Source organism: Lacerta agilis, chromosome 4, assembly GCF_009819535.1.
Source record: "Lacerta agilis isolate rLacAgi1 chromosome 4, rLacAgi1.pri, whole genome shotgun sequence".
In the NCBI taxonomy this organism is placed as follows: domain Eukaryota; kingdom Metazoa; phylum Chordata; class Lepidosauria; order Squamata; family Lacertidae; genus Lacerta; species Lacerta agilis.
The window spans coordinates 92,138,849-92,152,875 of record NC_046315.1 but is presented as its reverse complement, the minus strand read 5'-3'; the positions used below and the strand labels follow the sequence as shown (position 1 = coordinate 92,152,875).

The 14,027-nt window shown below is 43.4% G+C and overlaps 1 protein-coding gene across 1 annotated transcript; it reads right to left on the bottom strand.

Annotated features, from left to right (window-relative positions):
• Positions 1–3,062: 3,062 nt before the first annotated feature.
• LOC117046127 (60S ribosomal protein L18a) lies at positions 3,063–3,684 on the bottom strand. The gene has a single exon (XM_033147973.1). The coding sequence runs from the start codon at positions 3,647–3,649 to the stop codon at positions 3,119–3,121; it is 531 nt and encodes a 176-aa protein (XP_033003864.1). The 5' UTR covers positions 3,650–3,684; the 3' UTR covers positions 3,063–3,118.
• Between the last annotated feature and the right edge of the window lie 10,343 nt (positions 3,685–14,027).

Genomic DNA, 14,027 nt, shown 5'->3' with positions numbered 1-14,027 from the left:
CCATAATGACTTCCTCTTTGAGACTTCCCCCCTGGCCTGAGCAGCGAAAGGATCTCACTGCCTCTGCCTTTCCTCTTGCCGCATCCTTAAATGCACAGGAGCTCACCTAACAGAATGTCAACTTGCTCGAAGAAGAAGAAGAGGAGTTTGGATTTGATATCCCGCTTTATCACTACCCGAAGGAGTCTCAAAGCGGCTAACATTCTCCTTTCCCTTCCTCCCCCACAACAAACACTCTGTGAGGTGAGTGGGGCTGAGAGACTTCAGAGAAGTGTGACTAGCCCAAGGTCACCCAGCAGCTGCATGTGGAGGAGCAGAGACACGAACCCGGTTCACCAGATAATGAGTCTACTGCTCTTAACCACTACACCACACTTACCCATGTTTGCAAGTAACCCCCTATCTCTCTCGTTCTCTGACCTTGCTCCAGTTATGAATATGTTCAGGGCAGGACACTTAAGTAGGGATCCCATAAAGTAAATTGGCTGTAGATGACAGCCATAAAGAGTTGTGATTCCTAGAACAGACAGATCCCTGTCCAAGTTGCCATGGCACCCCTGAACTAATTAAAAAAATAACTCGGTAAAAGGCAGATAATTCTACCCCAAGCATTTCAGAGGGGTGTTGAAGGTTGGATCCCTGCCAGGAAAAAGAAAGAAAGAAAGGCGAGAAAGGAACCCTTTTGGCTGGCTGGTTAAGTAGATGCTGACACTTACGATGGCTTGAAGAGCAGGGCGAAATATGGGAGGCGTGTGTTAAATTGTGTAGACTCCGTGTAGAACATAGAAGGAATTTCCTTTTTAAAAGGGGCAAGGAAAGGAGCAGCCTCTTTGAAGCCCGGCGTTTTATGAGATCTCCGTCCTTGGGAGCTGAACAGTAAAGATGACTCGCACCGCTTCGGGCTTTGCAAAATTACTACCAACGAAAAAGGCTGAGTAGCTTTATCGAGATGCTGGAGTGGCCATTAAAACTTCAAAGGCAATGTGTGACTTGAGCTTTACCTGTCACCGCGAAGGATATTTATTATAGGAAGATTTGGGTCCTTAGAAAAAGTTAACAGGGTGATATTAATGCGAAGTCTAGGGTATTATGAGATGGCCTCCCCCAACCCCCAGCGTGAGAGATCAGTTGTTTTCGTTACTTATTGTCCTTGAAAAGCCATCCAGAGGAAAGGCAGGTGAGAGTGCAAAGAACAAGAAACACAAAAAAACCACCCTTGAAATGGACTAAGAATGTCTTCTTCTGCAGCTACGTGCGGCAAAAAAATCAAATCCTTAGTTCCTTGTGCAACTGCCAGGAGCCCAGTGTGCTCTCGAAGGGACAACCACTTATGTTTGCTCTGCTCCCTTTTAGTAAAATACTGTCACAGACCCTCCAAGTGTCCCTATTTTCCAAGGACCGTCCCGGATTTACAGAAGCCGTCCCAGTTTCTGATTTGATCCCTGAATGTCCTGCTCGTCTTCCTTAGGACACCCCTATTTTCATCGTAGACATGTTGGTGGCCAATAGAGTTATGCGACCTCCTGGTCAAGGACATAAGTAACCTGTATAGGGATTTTTTTTGAAGGTTTAATGTTTTATTATGTTTTTATATGTGTTGGAAGCTACCCAGAGGGGCTGGGGCAACCCAGTCAGGTGGACAGGATATAAATAATAAAATTATTATTATTATTATTATTATTATTATTATTATTATTATTATTAAGAATGTCCCTATTTTCATCAGAAGAAAAGACCCTAGAAAAGACCCTGATGTTGGGAAAGATGTTGGGAAAGATGGAGGGCACAAGGAGAAGGGGACGACAGAGGATGAGATGGTTGGACAGTGTTCTCAAAGCTACTAACATGAGTTTGGCCAAACTGCGGGAGGCAGTGAAGGATAGGCGTGCTCTGGTCACGAAGAGTCGGACATGACTGAATGACTGAACAACAACAACAACAATTTTCATCAGAAAAATGTTGGAGGGTTTGGTGTCACACTGGGGCATTATGGGAAATTTAAATGGCGTCTGTTGGTGCCAGAGTCTCTACCTCCCCTGACAGGTAAGCCCACCAATTTAGGAGAGGTCCACTTTGCTGAGAGATCCCCCAGGCCTGAAATCATTCCTGCCTGGTTCTTATGCTCCAGTTCTCTAGGCCAAATTTTCCAAAGCTTCTGATAGCTGAGGCTTTCCCCAGGAATTATGGGACTGGTACCCCCTCCCAGTGTTAACAGCAAGAAGTACCTACCTGGACAGCAGCCCATCCTTATTGTGTCTGCATGAGTCACTGTTGTGGGTGTGGCTTCTGTCTGAGAGTCATGCCCCCAGTGTAGACACATGCAAAGTCTGCTCCTCCGAGGACAGGTAATGCTGTTGCGTCTCTGCAAGGGAGTAATTACACGATCCAATCACACCTACAGGAAAGGTACAGAAGAATTAGCTGCCCTCAGCAGAGGCTGACTGAGAGCAGGCAAGGCCAGAGCAATTAATCACGCAGAGATGCTGTGGGCACCCTCCTCTATTAGGACTTGGGGCCCAGAGCAGCCTTTAATCATATAATTTACTTCTTGCAGCATATTAGCAGACCTCACACAGCACGCCGTTTGGAAATCGTTGCTCTAATCTGAGTGTAATGGAAAGAAGATCAGGCGGTGCAGAGTTTTCTTTTGATGTTTTCTTTGATATTTAGCCTAATTTGCACTAGAGGGGTTGCTGATTTGGGCTCTGTTTTATCTATGCTAAAAGAGAACACCTGAAAGGAACATTACTTTGGGCAAACTGCAGTCTGCCACCAACAAAATGCAAAGCGGGATTCAGGTTACCATTTGCAACCACATAGAACAAATTAGTTGTTGGGTTTTTTTTCCTAGCCTGTGCCTGAACAGGAGGTTGCATGCCTCTCTGATGGAAGAAAAGCAGGATGGAAATGTACTAAATAAAATGCATTTAATCCAAGCATTTGCAGCCCAATATTTACCTAATTTGTACAACTTAATTCGTATAATTCTTTTTTTTTATCATTTCATTTAACATTTTATTTGCAAGGTCGGGACAATTATGTTTCAGACCTGACAAAAATAATCAGAAGTTCAAAAAGAACTTTATTGAAACTCAGAGCAAATGAACCAAGTCTGCATTTAAAAGAACGTGTTTGGTCTCTTGGTGGTGAAGCGTGGCTTATGTTGGCGACGCAGAACTCTATGCGGCAGAGGGAACTTGATTTTGGAATCATGGAACTGTTTGACAGCTGGTCTGCGGCACTTGCTAGCAGCGATCTCTTCAACCTTCATGATCTGAATTGAGTGAGCACGAGCTCTATGACGGGCTCCCATATCGCGATAGCACTGTGTAACAGCTCCAGCAGTTGTCAAATCCCTGTATTCCCTGTACATGTTATGAGTTCCACTACGAGAATCATAGCGCAGCCAGATACCGAAATTTTTCACCTTCAACGGAGACTTCTCAAAAACCTGTCCACAGTACACAATTTCCCCTGAAGATTTCTTCATCTTCTTCAGCTGAGAGACAAAGTACCAGAAGCGGGACTTTGCAACAACATGATTAGGAGCAAAGATGCGCATACGATAGAGAGGTGGTGTTGGGCACTTAGGAGTGGGGAGGCATCTCCCAACAACTTTGTACTCCCTCAGGGTGCCCGACGCCTTCATGGTGCGGCCTCTCTCGCTGCCACCCAGAAAAGCTCGTATAATTCTTTTTAACATCAAACTCTGTACTTTTAATTATTGCAAACTGCCCTGGAATCTGCTCTCAGGAAGGGTGATGTGTAAATATGTTAAATAAAAACAAATAATATAAATTACAATGACAGGAGAAAAAAACAACACTATAGGATTATAAGAACTCAGAATCTTTCACCAACCTGGTATTCTCCAGATGTTGTGGTCCTCCATGACATCAGATGCAGCCAGCATGGTCCCTGATTGATGAGATTTGCTGTTGCAGAAGATTTCTCCAACAGTGGCCTACCAGATACCAACGGGAAACCTACAAACTGGCTTTGAGGGTTGGTTTTTCTTGTTGTCATTTTTACAATCAAGTGGTATAAATGATGGTTATCCTCTCTTGTTTTCCTCTGTGCTGCAAAGCATACTGCTTCTGCACACAGACATTCCACTTAAGTGTTCAGGCTACCCACAAATGCGCACCATTTTAGGATTTGCTTAATCCTAAAAATTTAGTGGCCATATGGACTGAGCGATTGCCTATTTTGAACCCACCACTAGTCAAGTTCATGGGATAATAACCCCAAGTTCTGCTTGACTGCAAGGTGACATTTGATTCCAACTAGAGTAAGGGATGACGGGACGCAGGTGGCTCTGTGGGTTAAACCCACAGAGCCTAGGGCTTGCTGATCAGAAGGTCAGTGGTTCGAATCCCCGCAACGGGGTGAGCTCCCGTTGCTCGGTCCCAGCTCCTACCCACCTAGCAGTTCAAAAGCACGTCAAAGTGCAAGTAGATAAATAGGTACCGCTCCGGCGGGAAGGTAAACGGCGTTTCCATGCGCTGCTCTGGTTCGCCAGAAGCGGCTTAGTCATGCTGGCCACATGACCCAGAAGCTGTATGCCGGCTCCCTCGGCCAGTAACGCGAGATGAGCGCCACAACCCCAGAGTCGGACACGACTGGACCTAATGGTCAGGGGTCCCTTTACCTTTACCTAGAGTAAGGGATGTGGCTTAGTGGCAAACTATCTGCTTGTTTTCCAGCTTCGGGGCCCATCATTTCCAGGTTGGACTGGAAGAGACCAGTGTCTGAAATCATGGAAAGCCAGCAGAGAAACTACCAGTCAGTAGAGACACTCTTCAGCTTCATGGACCAATGTTCTGACTCTGTATGAGGACTTCCTAATACTAAGGGTCATGATGGATTCGCCTCCCACAACCTATATATACTTTGAGTCAGAGTGTCATGATGTCCTGAAGGCTGGGCTCTATACTTCAATCCTATGCTTGTACTCTCATATCTGTCTTCAATACCATAACATTTCTGCAAGACTGGTGTAGCCTCTTCTTTTTTGGATGACAGACTGTGCATCAGCTAACCCTTGGGGCAACAAGAAACTGAGCAACTGACCTTACCTTTAGAGGCATTTCAGGGTTGGCCGTTATCCCAATCATTGATAAGCATGTAGAAGATAAATGCTTCTGATTTTGATTACTTAATCCAAGCTAGCTTCTTCTATGCCTCGGGGCTGAGATCAGAGGAAGAATCTGGTCATACAGGCTTCTGAGTGTTGGAGAGTCTCTCTCAGGAAGCAGCTACTGGAAAGCTCTTATGGAGAGCTCCATGCACATAGCTGTCAACTATCCCCCCTCCCCCCCCCAATTTAAATAACTTTATTGTTTAAAAATGTTCACAAAATTAACAAACTCAAGAACAACACAAACGAAACACAACAAAGAAAAGCAAGAACAAAAAAGGAAGAATGTACAATAGTAACAGAAGGTCAAAGACAAAGGAGGGGGTGAGGGGGGAAATTAACATAATTTCCCAAATTTAAAACATTCTTACTGTTAAATAAAAAGACTCCCAATTAGTCTCGCTGTATTTGATATTCTTTTTCCTGAATTTATCGCACAGTTATACACTTTTGTTTCCATTTCATTTCTCTCTTTATTAGTTCTAATTTGATTTCTCATCTGGTTCAGTCTAATTCTGCTAAGAAAGATCTTCCTACACCATTATTCACCACATATTCTTTAAACAATTTCCACTCCTTATCAACTTTTTGTTTTGGTTGTTCTCTTACCCTTCCGGTTGCTTTCGCTAACTGTAAATATTCCATCATTAAATTCTGCCAATCTATAATATTAGGTAATATCTTATTTTTTCCAATTTCTGGCCACTAACACTCTGGCTGCTGTTATCCCATACAATATTAATATTCTCTTTGATTCCTTAAACTCCTCTGGCACAATACTTAATAAAAATAATTCTGGTTTTTTCTTGAATGTACATTTCAATAGTTTCTGAGAGCCAGTGTGGTGTAGTGGTTAAGAGCGGTAGACTCGTAATCTGGGGAACCGGGTTCGTGTCTCCACTCCTCCACATGCAGCTGCTGGGTGACCTTGGGCCAGTCACACTTCTTTGAAGTCTCTCACAGAGTGTTTGTTGTGGGGGAGGAAGGGAAAGGAGAAAGTTAGCCACTTTGAGACTCCTTCGGGTAGTGAAAAGTGGGATATCAAATCCAAACTCTTCTTCTTCTTCTTCTTCTTCTTCTTCTTCTTCTTCTTCTTCTTCTTCTTCTTCAATTCCTCATATATATTATTCCAGAATGCACCAACCTCTGAACAGTGCCACCACTTTCCCATTTTTTGTGGGAAATTCCCTTATTCCAGCGCCGTTTCCCACTGTAAAAAAAAAAGGGGAAGGTTGACAGCTATGTCCATGCAGGATGAGGGAAAATATATGAAGAGCCTTCTGGATTCAGCCCAATGGCTTATAAATCCAACATTGTGTTTGCCACAGTAGCCAACCAGATGTGTTTGGGGTGCTCACAGACATGACATGGGTCAAAGTGTTGTTTCCAGTGGCAGGCATTCAGAGGCACGACCCCTTTGATTCTGAAGGTAGTTATAGCCATCATGACTCGCAGTCACTGATAGCCTTTTCATGCTTGAATATGTCAAAATCCCCTTTAAGCTGGTGGCCTCCAAGGGACTGTGCTTCATTCATCGCATACCCTTGGAAAAAGTCTCTCTGCTGACATCCTCAAATAATTATTCCTTCCCAGAAACCATTTCAGCTGTGGCAGCAGATATTGTCCCTTTGGATTTTACATGGTGATCTGCCAACATTTCTGGAGCAAACAGCTCAGAAACAGAGAAGTTCACCTGTAAATGGGAATCTGCATGGCACACCCTCAAGAGTTCTGGAACAGCTGAAGTCAAATTGTGCCTTGTCTAACAAAAATGTGGCTTAAAATGGCCTACTTAGCAGAGGATTTGAAAGACAGGTGATACAACAGCAAGCTTTAAAAAGGTATCCAAGGAGGAACCAGGAAATTATAGGCCTTTTGGTCTAGTGTCTGTCTGGGTGGAAAGCATGACTAAATCTAGAATTATTAAGCGTATAATACAACAAGCTTTGCTGAAGAAAAATCAGCAGGGCTTCTGCAAAGGGGACCCCCTCAGCCTTTTATAATTCTTCCATAGTGTCCACAAACATCCAGATGAGGTGATATGGTGCCCAATTATATACTTGGGACTGCCAACAAGGATTTGACAAATTCCATGGCTAAGCAGATCACTAGCAAGTAAAAAATTGGAAGCAGAGGATCTGAATGGAAATTTTTCACAATGAGGAGAATCAAGCGACAGGGTCCCTTGGAGATCTGAAATGGGATCAGTGCTTTTTAATCCATTCATGAATGATCAGGCTCCAGGGATAAGGGGTGGGGGAGGGGTACCAGATGTCACAATATTGTTCAGGATGGCAAAAACCTAAGCATTACATGAAGTATCTCAGAAAAAGATCTTCCTAGATTGGTGAACGGACAACAAAATGTCAAATTGCATTCAAGGCCAATAAATGATGTAAAGGAGCAACAAATCCCAGTTTTGCATATAAATTAACAGAGCCTGAGCTGGCAGTGACCAACCTAGGAAGAAATCTTGGGGATGTGCTCAATGAAATCTTGAAGGCTGTGTGTGGTGGGCTGCAGTGAGAAATATTATAAAATCGACACATGCATGCAACAACACTGATACAGTTACATTTGGAACATTGTGTTTCATTCTGATTGCCCAATCTTTTTTAAAAAAGGGTAAAAGTAAATAATCTCCAATTATCCTGAGGTCATTGAGATTTATCTCCAACCCTATTTGTTCAATAGGGTGAAGAAAAAGATGACAGTGGTGGTTAAAATACGTAATATAAATATTTTCAGAAGCTGTGCTTTCCAAGGGTTAAGAACAGTACACAGAGGCTGGGGATGAAAATGCAGGTTTCATGTGCTAACCCAGCCGATGGCTCTCTGGCTGCCGTTTTGAGTTCAGGTCCATGTGATTGTTGCAAGTTTCTCTCAAACACTTGGAATGTATTAACAAGATAACTTGACTTTCAAAGAATGGGCAAGGGTTTGCTGAATGAGATACACTGGAAAAAAAAGCAAAGCTGTTGAGCCACTTCTTAGCTATTACAGGAAACTTGAAGTCAAAACTTAGTATTATTGGGGACCCTGCGCTTATCTCAGCCGGGTCTCAGCTCTTAGCAGATAAAGACTAACTAATCGCGATCAGAGCATTTCTTCCAGCCTAGCAACCCATTCAACAGCTTCTTATTATGCCAATAAATCACTAGACGATAAGGAGAGTTTGCACTCATAAGGTCTGGCTGAAAAAGAATCAATAGACGTTACTATTATGAGCTCAATTTACAATGGAAATCAGTGAGGCCTGTATGGAAATAAATCAAACAGTAAGGATGAATAGGCTGTAATTTTTCTGATTAACAAATGTTTTGCTTGTCATGAGGTCTTAAGAGCTGCTCTTAGCTTTTTAAAGGTCCAAAACAGGTTTCAGAAAAGTATATATTTACACTGGGGAGCTAAACACACATGCGCACACACCTCCTGCTATTAACATTTGAAGGCATACATGCACACAAAATGGGATATTGTATTGAAATGCCTTTTGTCCGGGGCCATTTAGAGGAGGCATGCCCACAAAATAGCCGCGGGGGGGGGGGTGGAGAGAACAACCTGGAAGAAACCTCAAAAGGTTGCTATAGAAATGTATCCCAAACAACAAATTATACATCCCGCTTCCCTGCTGAAATCGAAAATATAGAAGTAGCATTTTGCTGCTTGAAGCCAGCAAGATTCTACAAACAGAAACGCCATGGCTGCAGTCCAAAGCAAACGTAGGGCAAATAAAAATGGCGAAGATTTTCCTGGGCCGTACCACTTCATGCTGTGGAAGGGGAATTGCATGTTTTAGTGTTCTCCACGAAGAAGAAACCTTTCACACGGGAAACTAGCTTGTCAGGGAGAAGCAATCTGCTTAGCCTCCTTCCGGATATGCTTTTTGCCTACATGCAATTTTCTTCTTGGGGGAACTATAACAACTCTGCAGTCTCCTAGCTGCAGCCCAAGATGGAACAGTCTAATAAAATATCTAGCGCTTGATTTGACTGAGTGTGTAGATTGGCCCTTGCTTGGACGAATAGCCGTTGGGAATGACTGCAAACTGATTCACCAGCAAGGAGAAAGGGGAGAGAAATGCAAATATTTGAAAACGAGTAAGGCTGCCTCTTTTATTCCTTGGAAATACCATAACCAAAGATAGGTATCGCAGACCTGGCGGGCAAATCATTCTTTACAGCAGAAATGAATGACTAATTCACAAGTGTATGCTAAGAAGTGTGCTATATCCTGAAATGATACAATTGCTGTAGATTTACTGGCAAATGTCAACATATTAGCACATAGCTGTTTGCACAGTTGCACTATCAGTGAAGTGCTTCCTCTATGTTTGACCCTTGGAGAAGAATTGCGAAGGCTAGTGGATTTCCTGCAATTTGGATCCTTGCTCGCTTGCTCTCCCCCAGTGCAAAGTCGCCATCATGTCTAAAAGCAGACCAACACAACACTGGTTAATTGTGCCATTTTCTTCCATTTCCAAATGGCTCTGCGAACTCTGCAAAAAGGAGAGCACATCCTTTATTACAGCAGCGATGTGTTCCGTAATAAAGTTCAAAATTGGTTGTTTGCTTTTATCTTGGTCATTAGAGAGCCAACGCTGACCTTCTGAAAACTGTGTGCTTTTTCCTTTCAAATACCATCCATCTATCTAAGCACAAAGCAATGGGACATTTTGACGTTCCCAATTTTTCATCGTCAACAACACCCATATGCAGATACCCGCAAAGTTACACTTAATGTTAAAATGTCAATGTTGTGGGCCATTCGAAAAAAGGAAAGCTACATTTTCACTCAAAATATATATGGCAAGGCTGGGCCAAGACAACCTGTTGTGCTACATGGCTGTGATCCTAGAGACTCAACCCAGGGTCCCAAAATGTTACAGAGAACACTATGGCGGAAAATGCTAGGCTAGGGCATGAATTTCAGGTCATGCACAGCCAAATGCACTCAAAGGACTATAGGCACACCTTGGCATTCTGTGGGATATAGCAAGGGATTCTGGGATGCTCCTCAGATCGCATGTTGCCTCATTGCTGCCCTCAGATAAATTGCCTGTGTGGTCGAAATTTTTTTATTTTTTATTTTGTTGGCAAAATTTTGGCACCATTTTTGAGGAAATTGGAGAACGTCAGATTTTTGGTGAAATTCTGACCGCGCGGGTTAAGGATTTTTTTGAAAAAAAAAGTTTTCCCGCAGGTCAACTTGTCGAGGACTGATTTCCTTTTCTTTGATGAAAAACCCTTCTGTTTTCACTTGCAAATCTTCCTTCGGAGTCTTGGCAAAATTTTGGCACCATTTTTGAGGAAATTGGAGAATGTCAGATTTTTGGTGGAATTCTGAGGGATTTTTTTTTCAAAAAAAGTTTTTCCGCAGCTCAACTTGTCGAGGCCTGATTTCAAATGCCAACCTTTCAAGTGCTGAGACAGCTCAGAGGCATTCTTTGGTCACTTTCCTCTGTCTTGGTCTATGGCTGGCCATTTTTAAGACCCAAATCTCTCTCTCTCTCTCTGCCATGATCCTGGCAAAAGTCAACTCTCTCAAGCTGGCACTGGTGCCAAATAGAGGGTTCCATTGAAATGCAAATAACGGCTTCAAAGGTGTGTTTTTTATTGGGACCATGGCAGGGAGAAAAGGGGATAAGGTCCCTGCCCCATTCCCCAGTCCGGAGGTTGCACAGGCTTCCCTGTGGCTGCTATTTACATTACAAAAACCTGGAGGTTGATTGCATTCATGCAATTAACTGTAATGTGTACTTTGGTCCTTTGTCTTTGTGTGCCGCCGAAACATCCAGTTACAAGAACTGAAGAAATTAAGTTTCTGTTTAGGTTTCTTTGCAAGATCTGTCTGCAAGATATAATGGCTCCTTTGGGAACTTGAAACTTGCGCTCGGCATTGTAATGGTGACTTCAGAATAAAAAAGCTGTGACAGATCTAATCCTCCAATGTTTGGATGAACAGACAGGTCCAGCAAGCTCTCTACACCATTGGGGTAGTGTTGCTCAGCTGTTGCTGTTTTGCGTAGATTAGAAAGCTCACACATATCTGTCAATGGGCCAAGCTGAGGACAAGTTTGCAACACTCACAGTATGCATTGAGTAATGGGTGACACTGGTGGAATGAAACTTCATCTGATTTGTGTCCCCCTTTTCTGAAGGCGAAGAGGGGAAAACAGGTCACACTATGTTGGAGGTACAGGGACACAAGGACTGGAGCTACCCCTCCATCCCTGGCTTTGCAGCATTCATGGGCAAGATCTGAAAGGAGTTTGCAAGTATGTTTTCTTGAACACACTTAAAAGCTTCCTTAAGATCAGGAAGCCCAATTGCACAGGGATCCCCTGGATTCAGACCATACTGCTGAAGTTCATGTGGTGGTAGAGAGGGTGGTTCGACTTTTGCAATGCCCGAAAAGGGCCAAGGATTGCTCAGAGATATGTGTACTACTAGTGGCACATGCAACTTCACATGTGCATCGTGTATTCGCTGCCCCATAAAGTAGTAGAAGAAGAGTTTGGTATTTGATATCCCGCTTTATCACTACCCGAAGGAGTCTCAAAGCGGCTAACATTCTCCTTTCCCTTCCTCCCCAACAACAAACACTCTGTGAGGTGAGTGGGGCTAAGAGACTTCAGAGAAGTGTGACAGCAGCTGCATGTGGAGGAGCGGAGACACGAACCCAGTTCCCCAGATTACGAGTCTACTGCTCCTAACCACTACACCACACTGGCTCTTTAGGTCATTAAAGGAGAGGAGCAAGCAGAAATATGGCAAAGGGATTGAATATTGGCTGGAATGAGATCATGGTGTCAAATTTGCACCATTGTTGAACAGTAACATAAAACACCAAGGCTCCTAATTAAAATGTCTCTTGTTCAGTAATCTAGAAAACATCTGCACAACATATTTTAGTCCTGTGCATGCATTATTCACTTGTAAGGGGTGTGTGCGCATCGAGGAGCGGACCTGAGTTTCTCTTTCCCCCCACAAAAGTGTCTTGCTTCTGGATGTGTGAAAATAAAGCCCAATGCATGAGTAGGGGCTTTGGGTGAGTGAGACACCCACACAATCAGGGGCCCAGCAGGAATTTCCTCATTGGGGTCTATTCTCACTAAGTGCGCACAACGCAGAGTTGTGGGGAAACAGAGGGCACACTTAAAGGGGTTTAATGCATGCCGGCTCCCCTCTCCTCTTTCCACACATGCACTGATATCTTACAGATGCCCCCATGAACTGCTTGGAGAACCGGTGGCATATTAATGTGGTCAAAATATGTGACGAGAGCTTTTGTTTTTAAGCCACATTTATGAAACTGGATGAGCAAGGCATACCCTCTGAATTGTGAAATTTCACAGGCCGTTCCCTCCTCCTCCTGCTAAATAATGAGGCCGAATGCTGTTCGCTGGGAAATTAAGCTGTATCTGTTTCTTCAGCACCTATAGCAAAGCAGACATTTATAAACCACCTAGCGCTGCTAAAGCAAATATCACATGCTTTGAAATTATCTCGAGCAAAATGGCGGCATGGAGGCAAAGAGAGTTCACCTCCAAGTCAGAGGCTCGTGTTTGAAACTGCATATAGTTTCTTTTTAAAAAGTTTTTGCTTACTTAGTAATGATTAATACTGAACTTTAGGAAAGGTCTGGACTGAAAGAGCAAGCTCACCTGTTCAAATCCAGCTTTGTATTCCCCTTGTGGTAATGTATTCAGTGCCTGTCAAGCATCAGAGTATATATATCAAGATACATTTTGCCACAGGAAGTCTATTTTCTGTTACTGTTACTAAGGTCTCAAATGTTCTTTTGAGGACTTTTTTTTTTTGCTTTGTTTGATATCCTCTTATCATTAAAAATGAACAAACAAGAATGCTGGTATTTCCACATAGTTTTTCATATATTCAGAATCTTAACATTACGTTTGTTTGTGTGTGTGTTGGAGTAGGGTGCAATTTTTTTCAGGGATGACTGTTAGCTTGCCCCCCAAACAAAGAAAAATAACATATCAATTCCCAAGTGACCCTATCACATTTTCATCAAGATGTGGTAAAGAAAGGGAGGAAGGGAGATTCACTCACAGTAGCGTTTGGATTTGATATCCCGCTTTTCACTACCCTAAGGAGTCTCAAAGCGGCTAACATTCTCCTTTCCTTTCCTCCCCTACAACAAACACTCTGTGAGGTGAGTGGGGCTGAGAGACTTCAGAGAAGTGTGACTAGCCCAAGGTCACCCAGCAGCTGCATGTGGAGGAGCGGAGACACGAACCCGGTTCCCCAGATTACGAGTCTACCGCTCTTAACCACCACACCACACTGGCTCATAGTTTCATTGCTAAGGCGAAAAAAGGACGAGTCTCCATACATTTTCCACTTAAATGAAATTGTTTTGTTACTTCATGCACACTCTAGAATAGGAAGGAGGCAAATTAACTTCGAACCTCATAATTTGGAATCCCCTCCAAACCTGTGCCAAAGTTTTGCAGCACGCTAACCTTGAATTTTGCAGTGCCCCACAATTTGAGCAACTGACACATCAAACATGGGGTTCGTACTTAGCATTAACTATGAACCCCAAGATTTGGAATCCCCTCCAAACCTGTGCTAAGCTGTTGCTGTTGTTTTGTAGCACTTTGCAGCGGAAACCCTTCGTTTTGCAGTGCCCCACAAACTGAGTAATCGCAAGCAAAGGACCTGGATGGAACGCTGGCGGTTTCAGACAATTGCCAGGAAAGTGTGCATTCGCCTCACCAACAGGCAACTGCAGTGTAATTTCAGACACTAATTAGAGTACAAACAAGAAAAGAGTGGCTGCTTGGCAATGCTCTTCCTGATGCTTGCCTAGACCTTAGTTTCCTCTGTTTACCAACACAGTCCCAGAGTCAACAGAAACA